Source organism: Mandrillus leucophaeus, unplaced genomic scaffold (assembly GCF_000951045.1).
Source record: "Mandrillus leucophaeus isolate KB7577 unplaced genomic scaffold, Mleu.le_1.0 Scaffold595, whole genome shotgun sequence".
In the NCBI taxonomy this organism is placed as follows: Eukaryota; Metazoa; Chordata; class Mammalia; order Primates; family Cercopithecidae; genus Mandrillus; species Mandrillus leucophaeus.
In genome coordinates, this window is record NW_012106419.1 from 1,498,775 (window position 1) to 1,518,552 (window position 19,778).

The 19,778-nt window shown below is 46.4% G+C and overlaps 1 protein-coding gene across 2 annotated transcripts in view; it reads right to left on the minus strand.

Moving 5' to 3' along the window:
* DLEC1 (deleted in lung and esophageal cancer 1) overlaps positions 1-19,778 on the minus strand; it is a 66,645-nt gene that overhangs the window by 14,651 nt on the left and 32,216 nt on the right. For both annotated transcript variants that reach the window (XM_011999505.1, XM_011999506.1), the window contains exons 10-20: positions 19,696-19,778; positions 15,212-15,302; positions 14,317-14,479; positions 13,012-13,204; positions 12,140-12,198; positions 11,359-11,527; positions 10,821-10,914; positions 10,465-10,595; positions 10,200-10,358; positions 7,640-7,779; positions 287-440 (exon numbers count right to left, since the gene is read on the minus strand). The exon at positions 19,696-19,778 is cut by the window's right edge and continues 8 nt beyond it. In XM_011999505.1, coding sequence (XP_011854895.1) covers positions 287-440; positions 7,640-7,779; positions 10,200-10,358; positions 10,465-10,595; positions 10,821-10,914; positions 11,359-11,527; positions 12,140-12,198; positions 13,012-13,204; positions 14,317-14,479; positions 15,212-15,302; positions 19,696-19,778 — 1,436 coding nt within the window. The remainder of the gene's footprint in view (positions 1-286; positions 441-7,639; positions 7,780-10,199; positions 10,359-10,464; positions 10,596-10,820; positions 10,915-11,358; positions 11,528-12,139; positions 12,199-13,011; positions 13,205-14,316; positions 14,480-15,211; positions 15,303-19,695) is intronic.

The following is a 19,778-nucleotide window of genomic DNA, read 5'->3' on the forward strand; positions in this document are numbered from 1 at the left end:
GCCAGTCATGGGCAATGCAGGCTGGGAGGCTCTAGCTGTGTTCACCAGAAACTGCTTCTTGGGCAGGGAACTGGAATTCCCTAGAGGCAGGGCAAGAAAAAGCTGGACCAGATACCCTGCTCCTTTGAGGAGCTTTTACGCACACTGTGGAACAAGGGACAGGCTGTGGGAGGGAGGCTGAGTATCTCTGTTCTGCGAGGACATTTGGGGGACAATGCCCCGCCTCTACATGGGCCTCTGTTGCTGAGGGCTGCAGACTGCTGCCTGATGCTGTGGGCTCACTCACCTTGCCCCAGTGGAACTGGGTGGGCAGGAGGGTGCCATTGATAAGTGTGATGGTTGTCCTCGTAGGCACACCCAGGTAGAGATTTCTAACCTCCACCTGGCTGCTCTGTAGGTACACATGGGGCTTCTGTACCTCAGCATACACAGGAAGGTAGCTGGAACACAAGGAAACAAAAGGCATACTGATCAGAAAAGAAGTAAAGCTGTCCCTATTTCTAGATGACATGCAGTCTATGTAGAAAATCCCAAGGTATCTGTATTTTTAGAAACTCTAGAACTAATGAGTGGGTTTGGCAAAGTTTCAGGGTATAAGATCAATATACAAACATCAATCACATTTTTATACACTAACAATGAACACATGGAAACCGAAATTTAAAATATAGTACCATTTATAATTGTTCAAAAAGTAGAAATCTCGGGGGTAAGAGAAATTGTTGCAAGAACACTGTAGGCTTATTTCAAAGTGGCTTAATTTCACTTTTCCTCTGAGCATATTTCAGAATGGCTACTTCCCCTCCCCATCCCACCCTGGCTAAACAAGAATTTTTTTCCAGTTTTCATCATGAGAACCTACTGAGCCCCCAGGATTTTTAAACTCTTAAGCTAGCCTATACTCAGCCACCAGGAATTTGTTGAAGCAACCATTTAAGTGCTCTTCTGCTTCAGGTAAACTGATCTGTATTCTCAGTATTTGCCTGTATCTCCAGCTTTTGGGATGGCCATTTGTCCTGTAACCTCATTTCTCTGATACATCTAAGAAAAATCATCGTTTCAGTTTGTTCAGTCTTTTCTTGTTGTGAGAGCAGGAGCTTGATGGGCAAGCTCTTTACATGTCTGAATGGCTGAAGGTATTTTGTAGGTATGATTAATGTTCATAATCAGTTAAGTTTAAGTAAAGGAGATTATCCTAGATAATCTAGATGGGTCTGATTCAATTAGTTGAAAGGTCTTTTTTTTTTTTTTTTTTTTTGAGACAGAGTCTCACTCCGTCACCCAGGCTGGAGTGCAGTGGTACGATCTTGGCTCACTGCAACCTCTACCGCCCCGGGTTCAAGTGATTCTCCTGCCTCAGCCTCCCGAGTATCTGGGACTACAGGCATGTGTCACTGTGCCCTGTGAGTTTTTGTATTTTTAGTAGAGATGAGGTTTCACTGTGTTGGCCAGGCTGGTCTCAAACTCCTGACCTCGAGTGATCTGTCCACCTTGGCCTCCCAAAGTGCTGGGATTACAAAGGTGAGCTACCATGCCTGGCCACTAAAAGGTCTTAAAAGCAGGAATGGGTTTACCCAGACAAAGAAATTCCATGTGTTTATAACAGGTTCATCTTGTCCCCAAAAATGCCAGCACGCCCTTCCTGAAAACCTGCCCTACAGATTTTAGGCTTGCCTGGCTAGTCTCTATAGTTGTGTAAACTGATTCTTTGTAATAAATTTCTTAATAGGTTATTAAGAAATAAATATTAAGCATTGACTGATACAACCATATCAAGGTAAATTCATATGTAAATACAAAAGACAGAATAAATGTATTTTTGCATACTTTTCTATCTGATTTAAAGGGCAACTACATCAACCAATAACTATAAAACTGTCTTGATAGGCCTATAATGTATAAATATGCAATTTGTATGACAATAATAGTACAAAGGAAGGGGAGAGAATAGAGCTGAGCTATATTACAGTAACATTTCAGACTATTGAAATTAAGTTGATGTTAATCTAAACCAGACTGTTTGGAAATTAAGATATTAACTATAAAGCCCTGGACAAGTAGTAAGAAAATAACTTTTTAAAAAGTAAAAGAAACATGGAAACTAAAATGGCATACTAGAAAATACCTATCTAACAAAGGAGAAGGCAATAATGGAGGAATGCAGGAACAAAAACACAAAATGCATACAGAAAACAAATAGCAAAATGGGAGATGTAAGTTCTACTTTATCAGTATTTACATTAAATATAAATGGATTAAACAATCCAATCAAAAGGTAGAGATTAGCAAAATTGATTTTTAAAAAATGATCCAAGTATATGCTGCTTACAAGAGACACTTTAGATTCAAAGACACAAATAGTTTAAAAGAAAAAGGATGGAAAAATATATATCATGCAAACAGTATCCAAAAGAGAGCTCCAGGAGATATATGAATGTTAGATAAAATAGGCTTTAAGACAAAAATTATTATTAGAGACAAGGAAGGATATTCTATAATTATAAAAAGATCAATTAGAAAGATATAACAATTATAAACATGTATGTATCTAACAACAGCACCCCAAAACACATGAAGCAAAAACTGACAGAATTGAAGGAGAAGTCAACAATTCAACAATAATGGTTGGAAACTTCAACAGCCCATTTTTTAATAATGGAAAAACAACTAACCAGAAGATAAACATTGAAATAGAAGATTTAAACAACACTATGAACCAAACAGAACCAGCAGGCAACACTCTACACAATAACAGCAGAATACATATTTTTCTCGAGCACACAAGGAATATTCTCCAGAATAGCCCGTAAAACAAGCCTCAATAAGTTTTAAAGGACTGCAATTATATAAAGTGGGTTCTCCTACAACAATAGAATCAAATTAGAAATCAACAGAAAGAAATTTGTGAAACAAAAATATGTGCAAATTAAATAACACGTTCATAAACAACTCAAATAAGAAACCACAAGAAAAATTAGAAAATACTTTTATATCAATGAAAATGAAAACATGATTTATGAAAAGTTATAGGATACAGCTAAGGCAGTGGTAAGAGGAAAATTTATATTTGTAAATACCACTTTCTTTAAACAAAAAAAAAAGAAAGAAAGATTGCAAATCAAAAACCTAAGATTTCACCTTAGGAAACTAGAAAGAGCAAACTAAACCCAAAGCAACTGGAAGGACAGAAATAATAAAGACAAGAAAGCAGAGACAAATGAAATAGAAAATAGAAAAACATTACAGAAAATCAACAAAAGCAAAAGCTGGTTCTTTGAAAATATCAACAACATTGATAAACCTTTATCTAGACTAGACTGACCAAGAAAAATTTGCTCAAGACTCAAATTAGAGAAATCAGGAATGAAAGTGGAGACATCACTACTGATCATACAGAAATAAAAATAATTATCAGAGAACACCACTAACAACTATGTACCAACAATTACATAACAGATAAAACTGACAAATTCCTGAATTCCTAGAGTGATGCAAACTACCAAAACTGAGTAAAGAAAAACATCTTTTTCTGGGGAGGTGAGGGGTGGGGTACAGAGTCTTGCTCTGTTGCCCAGGCTGGAGTGCAGTGGCACAATCTCGGCTCACTGCAGCCTCTGCCTCCCAGGTTCAAGCTATTCTCATGCCTCAGCCACCCGAGTAGCTAGGATTGCAGGTGCACACCACCACACTGAGCTAATTTTTGTATTTTTGGTAGAAATGGGGTTTCCCCATGTTGGCTAGCCTGGTCTTGAACTCCTGACCTTAGGAGATGTGCCAACCTCAGCCTCCCAAAGTGCTGGGATTCCAGGAATGAGCCACTGTGCCCAGCCAAGAAAAAAGTCTAAATTGACCTATAATAAGACATTCAGTTACAGACATACCTCATACTTACTATGCTCTGCCTTATTGCACTTCACAGATACTGTGATTTTTACAAATTGAAGGTTTGTGATAATGCTGCATTGAGTAAGCCTATCAATGTCATTTTTCCAATTGCATGTTCTCGTTTCATGTCTCTGTGTCATGTCTTGCAAACTTTTTTGTTATAACTGTTATGGTAATCTGTGATCAGTGATCTTTGACGTTACTACTGTAATTGTTTTGGGGTGCCATAAACAGCAACCATATAAGACAATGGGCTCAACTGGTAAATGCAGTGTGTGTTTTGACTCTCTACTTACTAGTCATTCCCTTGTCTCTCTCCCTCTCCTCAGGCCTCCCTATTCTTGAGACACAACAATATTGAAATTAGACCAACTAATAACCCTACAATAGCCTCTAAGTCTTCAAGTGAAGAGTCATATTATCTCACTTTCAATCAATGATTAAGCTAAAAATGATCAAGCTTAGTGAGGAAGGCATATCCAAAGCTGACACAGGCAGAAAGCTAGCTTTGTGCCAAACAGACAAATAGTGAATGCAAAGAAATGTAATATCTAGCAAATGCCCTATTTGTGAAAATTTTCAAATAAAAGATAATAAAGCAAATATAATGCTATGCAAACAAGGAAAAGAAAATAGGAGAAAGAAAGAATGTGATCAGGTTAACTGATAAAACAGAGGAGAACAAAACTGCTGCTTGAAATCCCTGCACAGGTTACATGCAATGCAATCTTTAACGATGGAATGAGGGCATCAAAGGGCAGGGGAGCTGAGCAAAACACTGCTGAAGATCAATTGGCTTAGCCATGTCAGGGCTCCAGCCCCAGAGCTCAGAGCAACACATGGAATAGTGAGCTGCCTCAGGCACAGAAGTCAAATATCACATGATCTCACTCTTAAGTGGGTGCTAAAAATGTGTACATATGGACATAGAGATTGGAATGACAGACAATGGAGACTTGGAAGGGTGAGGGCGTAGGAGCGAAATGGGTGACGAGAAATTCGTTCATGGGTACAATGTATGCTATTTGGGTGATGGATACTCTAAAGCCCTGACTTGACCACTATATAATCTACACATGTAACAAAATTGCACACGTACCCCATACATTTGTACAAATAATAAAAATTAAAACTGAAAATTAAGAAAAAGGCTGGACTGCCACAGCATTTGCCCCCACTGAAGACTGTAGGTGTCATGCTGGAGAGAGGCCAGGGCAGAGCCTGCAGTAACATTGGACCTCTCAACTGTCACGAGGAAGAAACAACCAAAAAGATGCTATTCCTCCATTCTTATTTATGAATGAAGGCACAGATTGATTTGTGTAGCTGGCCAGTGTGGGTTTTCTCCACTGTTTGTTTAGGGCTGTTTTCCCCAAAGGTCCCTTTCTCTGATGGATTCAGGCTAGCTGTGTGCTCTGAGGGTGGTGACTCACATGTACTTTACCCCTTAGAAGAGGGGTGCTCTCCACATCTACCCCCTTTTACTCAGAAGCAACTTACACCACCAGCTCCTTAGGCAAATCAATTTCCTCCTCCATTCAAAAACAGGACTACACAGAAGTAGAAGAAAGCTCAAAAAGTAAAGGAGAAGCACTCCAACATCTGGGAAAACAGAAATTAGTTTTCTTGGGGGAACCTGAGAGGCTGCTGCATTGATAAGACTATAACAGATTACTATAGAAAAGGAAAGACCCAAGACCAACAAAGCTTGACATTTCAAAACATGATTGCCGCTTCTGGAGACAGATCCTCCTGCCACCCAGTAGGGGAAGGGGCGGGCACACAACCCACACAAGAGCAAGCAGAGCCCATCTCTGAAAAGAGCTAGATTCGCTTTCAGAGGTTGTTAAGCTGGGAGTGTGTGAGCCTGGAGCTCTAAGTGGCCTCTCCCCAAGGCAGAGTGCTAAGGGCCCTTGTCGACAGGGGAGAGAAAGGCCCACAAAGAAAGAGCAGCAGATGTGAGTGTTGGGACTGGGATGGAGGTAGGGAAGTGGGAAAGAGGGTAGAGAAAGAGAGAAAGCAGAAGACCAGACAAAGGGAAAGGGTTGGGCCCTTGGATTCAGCAAGGTGGGAATGCCCAGTTACATGAGCCAGTGCTTCCTCTTTTTTGCCTAAGTTGGTAATGTCTGTGTTTCCATCACCTGCTACTATAAACATTCTGATAATACAAGGTCCTTGCAGGAGAAAGAACAGAGACAGAAAAGGAAAGGAAATATGCAAAGACTTAATAGAAAGCCCTTCCCCTGAGCAGCAGGCAGACTTAGCCTTCACATCTAATGCCTGCAAAGTGCCCTGAAGGACCAGTGCAAAGACTCATATCTAGACCTGTATTTGTTATCACAGGAGAGGACATTCGAACAACTGTCAGATGGTCAAGTATACAAAGTCCGACAACATTTGTCATGGTGAGAGTGTGGGGTAGTGGCTAGTCTCACACACTGTAGGCAGAAGTATAAAATGACACAGTCTTTTTGGAGGATAATTCAAGAGCATCCATAAATATTTAAATGAGCATTTAAATGTTTTTACAATGAAACACCAAATATATGCAAAAATGAGAATAAAACATATATACAGTTTAAACATATATATAGTTTAATAATAAAACAACATCTATGTACTACCTCCACACAACTTTAGAAACAAAATATTATCACCAGCCAGCTTAAGAAAATGAATATATATATATATATATATATATATTTTTTTTTTTTTTTTTGAGATGGAGTCTCGCTCTGTTGCCCAGGCTGGAGTGCAGTGGCACGATCTCAGCTCACTGCAACCTCCGCCTCCAGGGTTCAAGTGATCCTTCTGCCTCAGCCTACCAAGTAGCTGGGACTACAGGTGAGCACAACCACACCTGACTAATTTTTGTATTTTTAGTAGAGACGGGGTTTCACCACATTGGTCAGGCTGATCTCGAACTCCTGACCTCGTGATCCGCCTGCCTCGGCCTCTCAAAGTGCTAAGATTACAGGTGTGAGCCACCACGCCCAGCAGGAAAATGAATATTTTATTTGAAAATAATTTGGGAAGGAGTGGGGAGAAGGAGATAGGGGATACGGATGAAACAGTACTTGCAGTGAGTTGACAATTATTGAAGGGAGGAAAGAGTACATGGGGGTTTATTACACTATTGTCTTTGTTTTTATATATGTGAGAAGTTTTCCACTAGAAAGAAAGAGAGAGAAGGAGGGAAGTGGGGGAGTGGAGGGAGAATGAAGAAAAAAAGGAATACTACTAAAATCTTTGAAACCTCTAGCATGTTCCTCCCAGAATATAATGGTGTGTGCTCATCTAAATATGTCACACTTTTTTTAATGTCCATTCTCCCGTTGACAGACAGTGTTTTTTTTCTAGTTTATCCTGTAGGAACAGTCCAGCCTGAGCATTCCTGCATGAGCACACATCTCCCACTGCGCATGTATAAGGATTTCCCTGGGACTATACTCAGAAGGGCAAACACTAGCTAATGCTAAAGTAGTTTCGAAAGTGGTTATACTAATTTACATCCCTTTAGTACACACACCCTAGAAAGATATATACATAATATAATCAGTGGATCGTCTCTAGGGAATGGCTTGCAGGTCATTTTGAGTTTCTTTTCTGTAATTTACAAATTTGATAGAATACTAATTTTCTGGATTCAATGGTTTTAAATCCAGAACATCTCTAGATAAATATGTAATATAGATAAATACACCACAAATATGCATAGAGTTTGTTGTAGTGACTCTTCCCACGGCCCCCTTACCTCCAGGCCCCATTTTCCACCTCCAGCTCCAGGACGGTCTCCAGATGCTGGCAGTGCCGGGCCTCCAAGGTGATGTCCACCCTGCACTCCCCCAGAGAGTGAAGCTGGCCACTTGAAGGCTCAATGTCGAAGGGAGACACCTGCCCCGGAGAACACTCAGGAGGATGAGCACTGAGGACACTTGGAATTGCAGAGGAACTGGGGGCTGGCCATGCCCAACCAAGGTCGCCCCTAAGCTGCCCCAGCTCTTCCAAGAACCATCTGGGATCCAGAAACAGGCAAGCAGGTAGGGGACCAGAGCCACAAGAGTCTCGGGATTAAGAGCATAGAAACTGAGTCTCCAAGTAAAGGAATACGTAAGCCAGAGGGCCCCATGCCCTGGCCCGGATCTGAGAGATAGAAGGTGGAGGGAGGTGCTCCAGGGAAAATGGGGAGAGTTAGGGAGCCAGAGGAGAGCTGGTGAGCCAAACTAGGGGGGTGGCCCTCTGAGCAGCTTCAACTGAGGAAAGCCACCAGGTCACTAATTTGGGGGTGGGGAGAGGCTGCTGTGGCCACAGATTTCTCCTTTGCACCCACATGGTCTTTCTCCCACCCCCTCCTTCTGTCCCCCACTGCAGTTTCAGCTTTATTTACCGCCCCCCTGCCCTGTCTGCCCCTCCTCCCATGCCAGGCACACACACAAAGGGAGAGGGGAAGGGAAAGAGCAGGAAGGAAAGTGTCCCCATCTGGGGAGGGCTCTTTACATTCCATTCTTCCTGCCCTGACTGAGAGAGGACACTTGGCCCTGTAAGGAAGGAGCACTTTGCTTTATTTTGTCTTTGTTGCTCATGTGCATCTCCCTTGGAGCTCTGGAGCTCTGGGGGTGGCTGTAGTCTGGGGTTGGGTTTCAGCAGCTCTGTGTCCCCTAATCTGAGACCATCTAACAAACCCCAACTCCCAACATTCTTTTGAGAGCTCAAAAGAATAGAGTGCAGAGAACTGTAGAGACGGGATTCCCATCAGCCTTGCTTATGACATAAATCTTACAATACTATAACATTGGCAATTATTTCCATTATAAAACATAATTATTCTTCACAGTAGGAAAACACCACAGACTGGAAACTAGAGAAGAGGGATCAGGTGTGATGCTGCTACCCATCAGCCGTACACGCTGGGGAAGCCCTGCCCCTTCCAGTCTCTCCTCTATCAAATAAGGAGGCTGACTGGGGTCTGTAAGCTTCCAACTGTGCTCTGGAAAATCCCAGGAAATCCCTGGAAGTGCAGGGGACTGGAATGTGGGGAGAAGCAGGATGGGGCAGAGGTGCCTAACAAGGGGGTCTCTGGGTGGCTAGTGCAGTCACACTTTATTCTATGTACTGGGCTTTTGCATAAAGTTTCACTTGAAGAAAGGGTTCAAATGCCTTGGCTAAACATAACGTGGACACTAAAGACACTGATGCCACCCTGCCCCCAGCCCCATCCCAGCCCAAGCCCCAGCCTTAGTCTTCTGTGGTTTCAGGATCCATGGTGGGAGATTAATGAGCCCTGGAGGGGAGAGCATTGAACTCCAAGCCTGTGTAATAGGTACTTGGCAATGGCGTTGGCAATTTGATGCACACTGTCATAAACTCTAGGTTTCAGAGTGCCCAGCTACAGGCTGTCAGATAAAGGAGCAAGGCCTCCTTGGAATGGAAAGTCCACTTCCCTGGAGAAAAGGAATGCACACTAGCAAAATAAGGTATATGCGTGGCTTGGATTGTCTTCCCTGGGCTCCCTAATACAGAAGGAGAAGTGTGCGGTGTTCTGACTCGGAAGGCAAGTGGGCAAGCAGGATGGGGACCTCGGTGGAAAGCAGCCAGAAGGAGAGTGCAGTCACCAAACAGACATGGCCAGGGTCTCACATGTGTGGTCCACCAGGGAGCTGCAGCCATACCGTGGTGAAGGGGCAGTGATGTACGACTCACTGTGGACACTTTGCAAGTAGCTGGTGCTTTGTGTGACTTTGTCTTGTTTCAAATCACCCATTGCATTTAAATATGATGATGATAATACTTAGCTGCTTTTTTTCTACTTTTATCGTGAAAAGAAAAGTGCTACTTGAGTGGAAATAAATCTTGAATTTTCTTTTTGGAGCCTTGGGTTTGGGCTGCCAGCCTGTGACCAGATGCCATCTGGTAGTAGATCTCTGGGAGGATCCGAACCTTCCAGAGAGTGGGGAGGAGGTGGGAATGTGGCCAGAGCAGCAGCAGCCTTGGAGGCTTCCTGCCCAACCTAGCTGCCCATTTCTTCCTGCCTCGGGCGGCTCTGATGAGGGAGAAACCCATGCCCTATTTCTGAATCCGATGGTAGCAAAAGGCACAGGAAATGCTGGTGGGGGGTTACAATTGGCTGTAGAGAGGAGCTGAGCTGCCTCAGCGATGGGGAGAACCGGAGGCACCGCCAGGCGGAAGTCACCAGGCAGGCTTTTCCTCCCCCAGCCTCGAAGTTCTGATCTAAATGCACCAGGGCAAGTTCGACCAGGACAAGCTAAATGGGCTCATTGTGGGGGCACCACAGGAACCAGCAGTGCCCGACTTACATCCTCAGGCCTTTCTTGGAGGCAGACTGGGCTCTCCTTCATGCACCACGTGGCTGGGAGCTGGCTGACGTTCCGGATCTGGATGGAGTTTGTGGCTTTCTGCCCCAGGCGGAGCAGACCAAACTGAAGGGCTGAGACGTTGATGATGAGGGCAGGCCCCTGAGACACCCAGAGGGCCTGTCACTGGGCCACCTGGGGATGGCTCTGTGTCCCAGCCCTGCCACCTCCCTGGGCCCACCCCGCTGCCCAGCTCCACCTGCAGCACCTTAAAGGCTGCCTCAATGTGTAACACCACTGGCGAGGGCGAGTCTTCGATTTCACACAGCAGGTCCTGGCTTGTGGGGCCGGGGACACCCCCAGTAAAGTTCAACTCAAAATCGCCGACCTCACTGGGCTCTGAGAGAGAGAGGGAAAGGGAGAGGCGGAGAGGAGAAGCAGGGGCAGTTTCCTCCTATGGTTGGGCCCAGACATCTGGCTTGCAAGGACTTCTCATCTCCCTCACATCCCAGGCCTCAGCCAGAGCAGTCACAGGACACCAAGAGCCCTGCACAAGCCCCTTTAACTCTGAAGATTTCTTCCTGAGCCAGCAGGTCACAACCCCTCCTGCAGTCCCCAAGGTACCTATGACCCCCGTGCCGGGCTCCACTTCAATGATGTGGCAGTCGCTGATCTTCCCCCACAGGTATCTGATGGGTGACTTGCTGTTGTTCCACATCTGAAAGACACCCGAGACCAGGCTGCCCATTCACTGCTCCTTCATGTCAATTCTGTACCTGCTGAAGGACTGTAGGGTTGTGGGCTCGCAAAGAGTCCACATGACACTTCCTGGCTAATTCCTGGCCACCCAAAGCGATGGGCCTCCCAACCCAAAAGCATCCTCCCTCCACACTGCAGTACACGTGGCTGACATATTCTGCCAAGGACGGGAATGGGTTCCATAGCCCTAACTTTCAGAGGATTCTGGGAGGCTGATAAAATAAGACAGCCGTGCCTGGCCTACACATCTGTGCAAGTCAAGTTGGGTTCAAGGCCCTGAGAACAGCCTTAGCCTTCATGCAGTGGCTGCTGCCATCTGTCCCTCCTGCTACATCCTCCTTACACTCGCACCCATGTCAGCACAGCCTCGGCCAGCCTAGGCAGGGGAGAGACAATGACCTACCTTAAAAGTCTTCTTCACATTTATGCCAATGTAGTTCTCCCCTGGGATGATGAGGGCATATGGCTGTAAGAGAACCTGGAAAGGTTCTACTGAGCCTTTCACCTCGATTTCCAGGACGATCACATCATCCACAGAGTAGGAGGAGTGCCCCAGGTTCTCCGCTTCTGAACTAAACACAAACCCATCGTGAGCTAGGAGCCGACACACCTGGAAGCACGTCCTAGCGTGTCCCTGCCTCTGTCCCACATGTTTGGCCTTGTGAAAAGAAAACACTCCCTAACCCACAGCTCCTGAGTCCCCTAAATCAGAGGCATTAGCCAGTGCCTGAAAGGTGATGAGCACCAATAGCTGTGACAGTGGGTTAGTCTAAGGACTGGGACAGGGGCACTGCCCTGCTGCCTCCAGGGACCACTCTGCAGCCTCCAGCCTGGGATCTCTGCACCGGGCTGGCTGGAGCCCCAGCCTGAAGGTTTACACTGTGGGGGCAAAGACTTCCCTCCGCACTCACCACCCCCCAGTTTGGTTCCCCAAGAGCAGCAATGGGCCTGGGGCACAGCTCCAAAGTTCCTGGGGTGGCCTCATAGTGAGTTTAGCGAGCTTAGTGTGCTCAGCTCATTGCAGGGCTGGGTTGCAGGGCAAGGCAGAAAAATGCTCCCACTCCCCAAAGCCTGCGGGGGCCAGGCTGCCCACTTCCCCTCGCCTGATACCTTCCCCAGGAGAACCCCCAAGGTAGGTGAAGTCCCAGCTGAACACTTCTCATCCAGGGCCCAGTTTCTCTCACCTTACAGGCTCTGGGACTTCCTCTAGAACCATCTGGAGCACACTGTGAAAATCTCTCAGCTGCAAGGCAAACACAGTGCCCTGAAAACACCACCGCGTTCCAGCAGGTTGTCCTGGAGATGGCTGGGGCATGGCAGGAATTCTTCCTCCCCTTAGCCTAGAAGGACCTTCTGAAAACCCAAGGATGCTTCCCTGCTGCCTCCTCCCCTCCTTAGGAAAGTGAAGTTGCTGCCAGAACATGAGCCAGGACTCAGGGACCTGTCTCAGCTGGGCCTGGGAGCAAGAAGGAAAGGAAAGTCCTTCCTGATGCTGACAAAGCCCCTCAACATGTCTGAAGCACCATACCTTCCCAGGACAGACAACGAGGCAGCTGGATGCTGGGACTAGAGGCAGGATCACTCATCTCAGTCCCAAACCCACTAACAATGGCCCTGGAGCATCCTTTTCATGCCCAGCTTGAATTCCCCTCCAGCCTAACTGTGGCCCACAGGGCTTCACTCCACGTTGGGGCCAGCGCTGTGCTAACCTGGCCCTCAGGTCCCTGCACCTCACTCTGTCTAGGGGCTGCTGTGGTATGGATGGGGATGGTAATGTTTTTGCCATAGTAGACATGTGGGAGACACCCAGAGCTGGGGAAAGTGGCTCAGGGTCTTGCTGCAGACAGGGTGAGTCTGGGATCAGGACCAGACAAAATGAGCTGCTTTGCCCCGCACACCAGGTGTGTACTCCTTCCCAACTCAGCCAAGTGCTGGCCTGGGCAGGATGGCACCTCAGTGGGCCCAGCTGTGGCTTCAGTGTGATTAAAGAACACAGGTTGGGGGTCTAAAGATACAATCCAACCACGTGTGGCTACTGAGATGACACCATTTGAACCTCATGAGGAGAAAAGCTCAGGATGAACTCGTGGTCTGTGTGGGGGCTGAGAACCCCCTTCCTGGGCATGATGGAGAAGGCGGTCTCCTTGTCGGGGTGGCACTTGATGCTGCCCATGCTGAAGAATTCTCCAGGCATGAGGGGCTGTAGGTTGGGCTTCATGATCTGCCAGTAGAAGGCCAGCTCCACGTGCCTGTGGGGGCAATGCATCTAAGGCCATGTCCCAGTTCTGCTGGGAACAGGTCCCTCCACCCCATGCCTCCCCGCCCTGCTCCAGGAGGGAGCAGCAAAGGACCTAGGAACAGGAAGAGACCAGGTCAGCCTTCACAGCCTTCCAACGGAGGAGCCTGGGTTGGGGGGACCCGGGTGAGGGGTAGCAGGTGGGTGAAGGAGTCTAAGACAGAGACTATGTAAGAGAGCCCCTCACTTTCCAGCCATGGCAGCTGGAGGTTGGAACTACCATGACTCAGGGGACATGGTAAGTCAGGAATTCATGCTCCAGTCATTAAAGTGGAGGCGTCTATGCATCACCCCCCAATATCGGGAATATCTTCTGCAGTGTCTCTCACCACATGAGTTTCCAAGGTTTGCCACATCAACCCCATCCCTGCCCTCTGCCTTTCCTGCTGTGGGCTCCCAGGACACTGTGTCCAGAAAGATATGTGCCCACTGGCTGCCAATAGGAACAGTGGCAACTCCACAGCACGGGAGGGGCAGGACTTGCAGCTATCCTGGCTGGCAGAGTCCTGTGTAATGCCTAGGGTCCCCAGGGCAGCCCTGGTTGGGAGGCTCCCTGAGATTTGTCCTGGTGTCATGGTGGTACTCAGAGGTGGGTCAAGAAATAAATGGCAAGGAGAATGAAACGTACAGACCACAGTCTGTCTGCCTTTGGGACTTGGATGGATTCCCCTACACGGCATGGTATGTCCTCTCTGGAAAGCTGTGGCTGGCTAGGGAGGGTCCAGGATGATTTGGGGCAGCACTGTCTAACCTAACTTCCTGAAGGGATGGAGATCTCATAGATCTGCACTGTCCAATATGACAGCCACTAACTACATGTGGCTCGTGCCACTGAGGAAGTGAGCTCTTAATTTAATTTTAATTGATTTAAATGTAAGTAGCCAAGAGTGGCTACTGGTTTCCATGATAGACTGTGTCAATCTGGATCCCTCAATTGAATCTGGATATCCATTCTGTGCCCAGTCTTCCCCAGGCCCTTGGAAGGACCTCCTGTCTCACTGGGACTCAGGGCCAGGTAAGCAAGGAGAAGGGTTGGGTATTGGGGCAGACACAGGGGTTACCCACGTAGCATTTCGAATAATCAGCTGCTTCCTAGCCGTGGACCGAAGGTTTTCAGGCTCAAATCGTATGAAGTGCTGGGCTGTTAAGTCTGTGAGCTCTCCAGGGTCTGGTTGGCTTTTTTCACCAGAAATATAGATCAGATCCAAAGCAATCAGCTGCCCAATTCCTGCCAAAGTTGGGTAACTGAAGTCAGTGAAGGCTCACTAGGGCTGAAATCTGGCCAAGACTGCTGCAGGACCCATCCTCCATCCACATGCAGCTGGCCTTGACCATGATTCTTGCAAGCCCACACTGGAGGGAAAAGGAGGATATTCGCGCACAGGTTAACATTCTCACATCTTTGAAGACCAAAAGGAGGCGATTTTGAGAACCTAGCATATAGCAGGCACTCAATTAATGAGGAAGGGAGAGAAGGGAGAAAAGGAGGGAGGGAAGGAGTAAGGAAGGAGGGAGGAAGGGAGGGAGGAAGGAAGGAAGGAAGGGAGGGAGGAGCGACCAGGGGCATCTTGTTGCAATTCCTAGGATGCCTCTTCTAACCCTACAGAAATCTAGAGGTGGCTCTGGCTGTTTATGTGTGAGTCACTGGCAACTCCCCAAAGGAGATCAAAGTGACTTTCAAAATGAAACAATGAAAGATTTCACATCAGGTTTCCATCTGTCTCTTGCTAGAAGGCTCCTTGGACTGTCTTGCAGGCCACACTGGCTTGGGTCTCCAAAGTCAGACCAGAGCAAGGGGCCCAAAACTAGACTCTGGCACCTGGAGGCTGCAGCATTCTCAATGTGCGCTCCTGACACAGAGAGGGTACAGCTTGGCGGCTGCCAATGCTAGTGCGGTCAGTGGCCCCTGGAGCTGGGGCAGCCCCTCCAGCCCTGACCCTGGGAGTGCACTCAAGCCCACCTATGGTCACCAGCTCCTTTATCTGGCAGTTGTCGCACATGATGATGAAGGTCTGCTCTGCCTTTCCTAGGCTCTTAGGGCAAAACAAGACCTGGGGGAGAGAAGGGTTCTTCTGTTACCTCCCATTAAAGGGCTTCCACCCTCCCTGCCTCCCACCCTCCTCCTCTCAGACACACACCCCTTTCTTTGCTCTTCACTCCCTGCTCCCCTCCCTGCCGCCTCCCACTTTACTCCTAAGGCCAAGTGTTTGACCCTGGCTCCACCCCAGAGAAAAGCAGGGAGCAAGCTGAAAGGATATGAAGATGAAGTTCACAGAGACCAAAATACAAATGGTCCTTAAATGAATGACAACACATATCCTCATTCATAATAAGAGAAATGTCAATGAAAACCATCCAGAAGAACGGCTTTTTTACCCCTCATTACTGGCAAAGAGCTGAAGGTGAGCTGTCATAAATGCGATGATTTGTTTTCTATTTTTTTCCCCATTTCCCCCAACCTCCAGCCCCAGTAACCACCATTATACTCTCTGCTTTTATGAGTTCAATTATTTAAGGTCCAACATATAGGTGCAATCATGCAGTATTTGTCTTTCTGTGCTTGGCTTAACATAATATCCTCCAGACTTATCCATGTTGTCACAAACCACAGGATTTCCTTCTTTTGCAAGGCTGTTATTCCATTGTGTACATATACCTCATTTTCTTTATCCTCTATCAATAGACACTTTGGGTGATTCCATAGCTTGCCTATCGTGAATGATGCAATGAACATAGGAGTGTGGATATCTTTTAAATGGTATCTTTTGAGCCCAGGAGTTAGAGGCTGCAGTGAGCAATGATCACATCACTGCACTCCAGCCAGATTTCATTTGTATATATACCCAGTAGTAGGACTGCTGAATCATATGGTAGTTCTATGTTTAATTTTTTGAAGGAACTCCACATTATTTTCCACAACGGCTGTACTAATTTACATTCCCATCAACAGTGGGCAACGGTTCCCTTCTCTCCACATCCTCGCCATCACATGCCTTTCATCTTTCTGATAATAGCCATCTAACGGGTGTCAGGTGAGAGCTCACTGTGGTTTTAATTTGCATTTCCCTGATGATTAATTATGTTGAGAATGTTTTCATATACTCGTTGACCATTTATATGTCTTCTTTTGAGGAATGTCTATTTGGTCTTTCGCCCATTAGAAAAAGCAGGTTGTTTTCTTGCTGTTGAGTTAGGTTCCTTATACATTTTGGGAATTTACCCCTCCTCAGATGTGATAGTATTTTCTCCCATTTCACAGATTGTCTCTTCACTCTGTTGCTTGTTTCCTTTGCTGTGTAGAAGCTTTTTAGTTTGAGGTAATCCCATTTGTCTACTCATGTTTGTTTTTTTGTTTGTTTATTTGTTTTGTTTTTTGAGACAGGGTCTCACTCTGTCACCCAGGCTGGAGTGCAGTGGTGTGATCGTTTCTCACTGCAGCCTCTAACACCTGAGCTCAAGCGATCCTCCCACTTTAGCTGCCCAAGTAGCTGAGACCACAGGGGCAAGCCACCACATCTGGCTAGTATTTAAAATTCTTTTCTAGAGATGGGGTCTCCTTATGTTGCCTAGGCTGGTCTCAAACTCCTGGGCTCAAGCAATCCTCCCACCTCAACCTCCCAAAGTGTGAAGCCACCAAACCTGGCCCCTATTTTCACTTTTGTTGCCAGTGCTTTTGAAATCATATACAAAAAAATCATTGCCCAGACCAATGTCATAGAGATTTCCCCTATTTTCTTCTAGTAGTTTTATATTTTCAAGTCTTACATTTAAACTTTAATCCATTGTATTAATAAGTAGATTTTTGTATACAGTGAGAGATATGGGTCTAGTTTCATTCTGATACATGCAATGATATTTTGTCTTGATTTTCTTCAAAATCATCTAGAAGAGCAGGGTGGGGATTGGCTGAGGGAAATGGAGGGGTAGAGATGTAACAAGATTGGCCAAGAGTTGATAATTGCTGAAGATGAGTAATGAATACATGGGTGATCATTGTTCTATTTTTGTGTATGTTTTAATATACAATGTCCATGAACAGTTTCTAAGTTTGATAATATACTGTATTGGCAAAGGTGTAAGGAAACAGACACCCTTACATATTGCTGTTGAAAGTATAACTTGGTACAATCCGCATGGTAAGGATTTTGGCAACATGCATTACAATTATGAGGCCACAAAGCCTGGATCAGCAAATCTACTCTAAGGACTGTATCCTGTGGGTAGACTCATCCTTGGACAGAGTGATGTATGTATAATTTATACATAATTTGTAGCCAGAGATCAGAAAAAAATCTTTGTGTCCATCAGCAGGACACTGCTGAACTAAATTATGGTCCATTCACACAGTAGGATACTATGCAGTTACTAAAACATATGAGAATGATCTCTAAGATATAGAGTTAAGTAGAAAACACAAGGCAAAGAACAGAGTATAGAGTGGGCAACTTTGTGTGTGAAGAAAAAAAAATGGAGAAAAAAACATGTACAGTTGCTTATTTAGGCATAGACTATCTCTGGAAGGGCATTCAGAAAACTGGCCAGGTGTGGCCTCTGCATGGCTGAGGAACTGGGGTGAAAGGGAGCATTTCACTGTTTACCTATGTGCATCTTTTGAATATTTTATTTTTATTTATTTATTTTTAGAGACAGGGTTTCACTCTGTTGCCCAGGCTGCAGTACAGTGGCTCAATCACAGTTCACTGTAACCTCAGACTCCTGGCCTCAAGTGATCCTCCTATCTTGACCTCCCAAAGTGCTGAGATTATAGGCATGAGCCACTACACCTGGCTCTTTTGAATTTATTTTTTACTTTAAAAATTGTCTATACAGACAGTATGTCACTATGTTGCCCAGGCTGGTCTTTAACTCCCAGACTCAAGCAGTTCTCCTGCTTTAGCCTCCCAAAGCGCTACAAGTACAGACCTGAGCCACTGCACCCAGCCTCTCTTTTGAATGTTTAATCATGCAAATGTATTTCTTATTTGGAACTATGAATACATTTTGGAACAGACAAAACCCTAAACAATCAATAAACAAAATACTCAAGAAAGGCAAAGGGGAAAGCCTCCCCTGGCTCCCTCGCTGCTCCCCTAAGAGTCCTGCTGCTATCCTCTTCCTTTACTTGGAGATCCCAGGAGGACGGGATGAGAGGGATGTCCAGGGCAGAGCAGTTCCAATTCCTTAACGCTTTGATGAGCCTGTGACAAGGCCTGGACTACACCAAGAGAACAGGGAACCTGGCCTGTGTATGGGCCTTGTGGACCCAACCTGCCCCTCAGCAGTTGATGAGGCCTGACAAAGCCCCTGAACTGGCTCAGTCTCAATCCCAAGAACTAGGTTCTCATCAGGGATTAGATCAGCAGGGACCTGAATAAGAGAGCCACATCCTAGGGCTCCAGAACCCACTGGGCGCTTGAAACTGAAAAGCAGCTGATAAGAGGAAGCCCTTCCTGAGAGCGTGGCAGTCGAACTCCAACTTGGCTACACACCAGCATTCCCTGGGGGACTTCAGAAGTCCTGTACCCAGGCCACAGCCCAGTCTAGTGAACTCAGAACCTCAGGGGTGGGGCCTTGGTGTTGTTTCCAGGTCTCTCAGGTGATTGCAATGTGCAGTTGAGTTTAAGAGCTAATAAGGGCTGCTGGATCTCACTACCTGGTGATATGGCACAGGCCAAATCCACCCCCGAGAAGCCAGACAGTTTTTGCTCCTGAATGTCAGATGCCTCCCTTGGAAGGCTAGTGTGAAAGGCCAAGCGTGTCTGTGGCAGCCCCACACCCAGTCACATGCAGTGGAGCCAGACTCCTAGACCAGGAGTTGGGGAGAGTGGCAGTATGCCACAGCAGGGACAGGAAGCAGCACCATTTCTCATGGGCACCTCTAGGGACCAGCAAGCAGGTGTGACCAGCTGAAGGGGGGCGGCAAAAGCGGCCAGTTAGGAAAGGAGACGCCCATAGCCAGGGGCAGACCGCTGAGAGCTTCTGCAGAGGTTCAGGATGAGGCCTAAGGGAGGTGGGCCTTGCTGACCATACAAACTGGGGATGAAGCAGGAAAGTGAGACAAAAGTCATGATAACCACAATAAGCAGGTACCAGATGATAGAGGGGCGTGGGGGACGGAAGGCCCAGTAGAGACTGAAGAACCAAGGGAAGATCTTGGAGGCAGCTTGGGCATTGGTGGAGGTGGCTCCCAGACTAAAGGTGTGGACTAGCAAGGCTCAGGTTTGTGATGCAATGCTAGGGCTCTCTGCATTTGCTTTGTGAAAATGCTCATAAGACAGTCAAATGACATCTGACATCACCCTACAGAATGCAAGAATATGTGTCTCCCCAGAAGTCACTAAGGCTGGCATATGGGATGGGACTGGACACTTGAGTCATGAAAATGGAGACAAATGCAAGCATGCAAGCAGTTGAGAAAATATATGCCAATGTCTGATTACCTACCTCCACTAATACAGCATGTCCCGGGGCCAGCTCAAACACCGAAGGCAGGATTCCAAAAGGAGGTTGTTCAACAAAGCCGACAG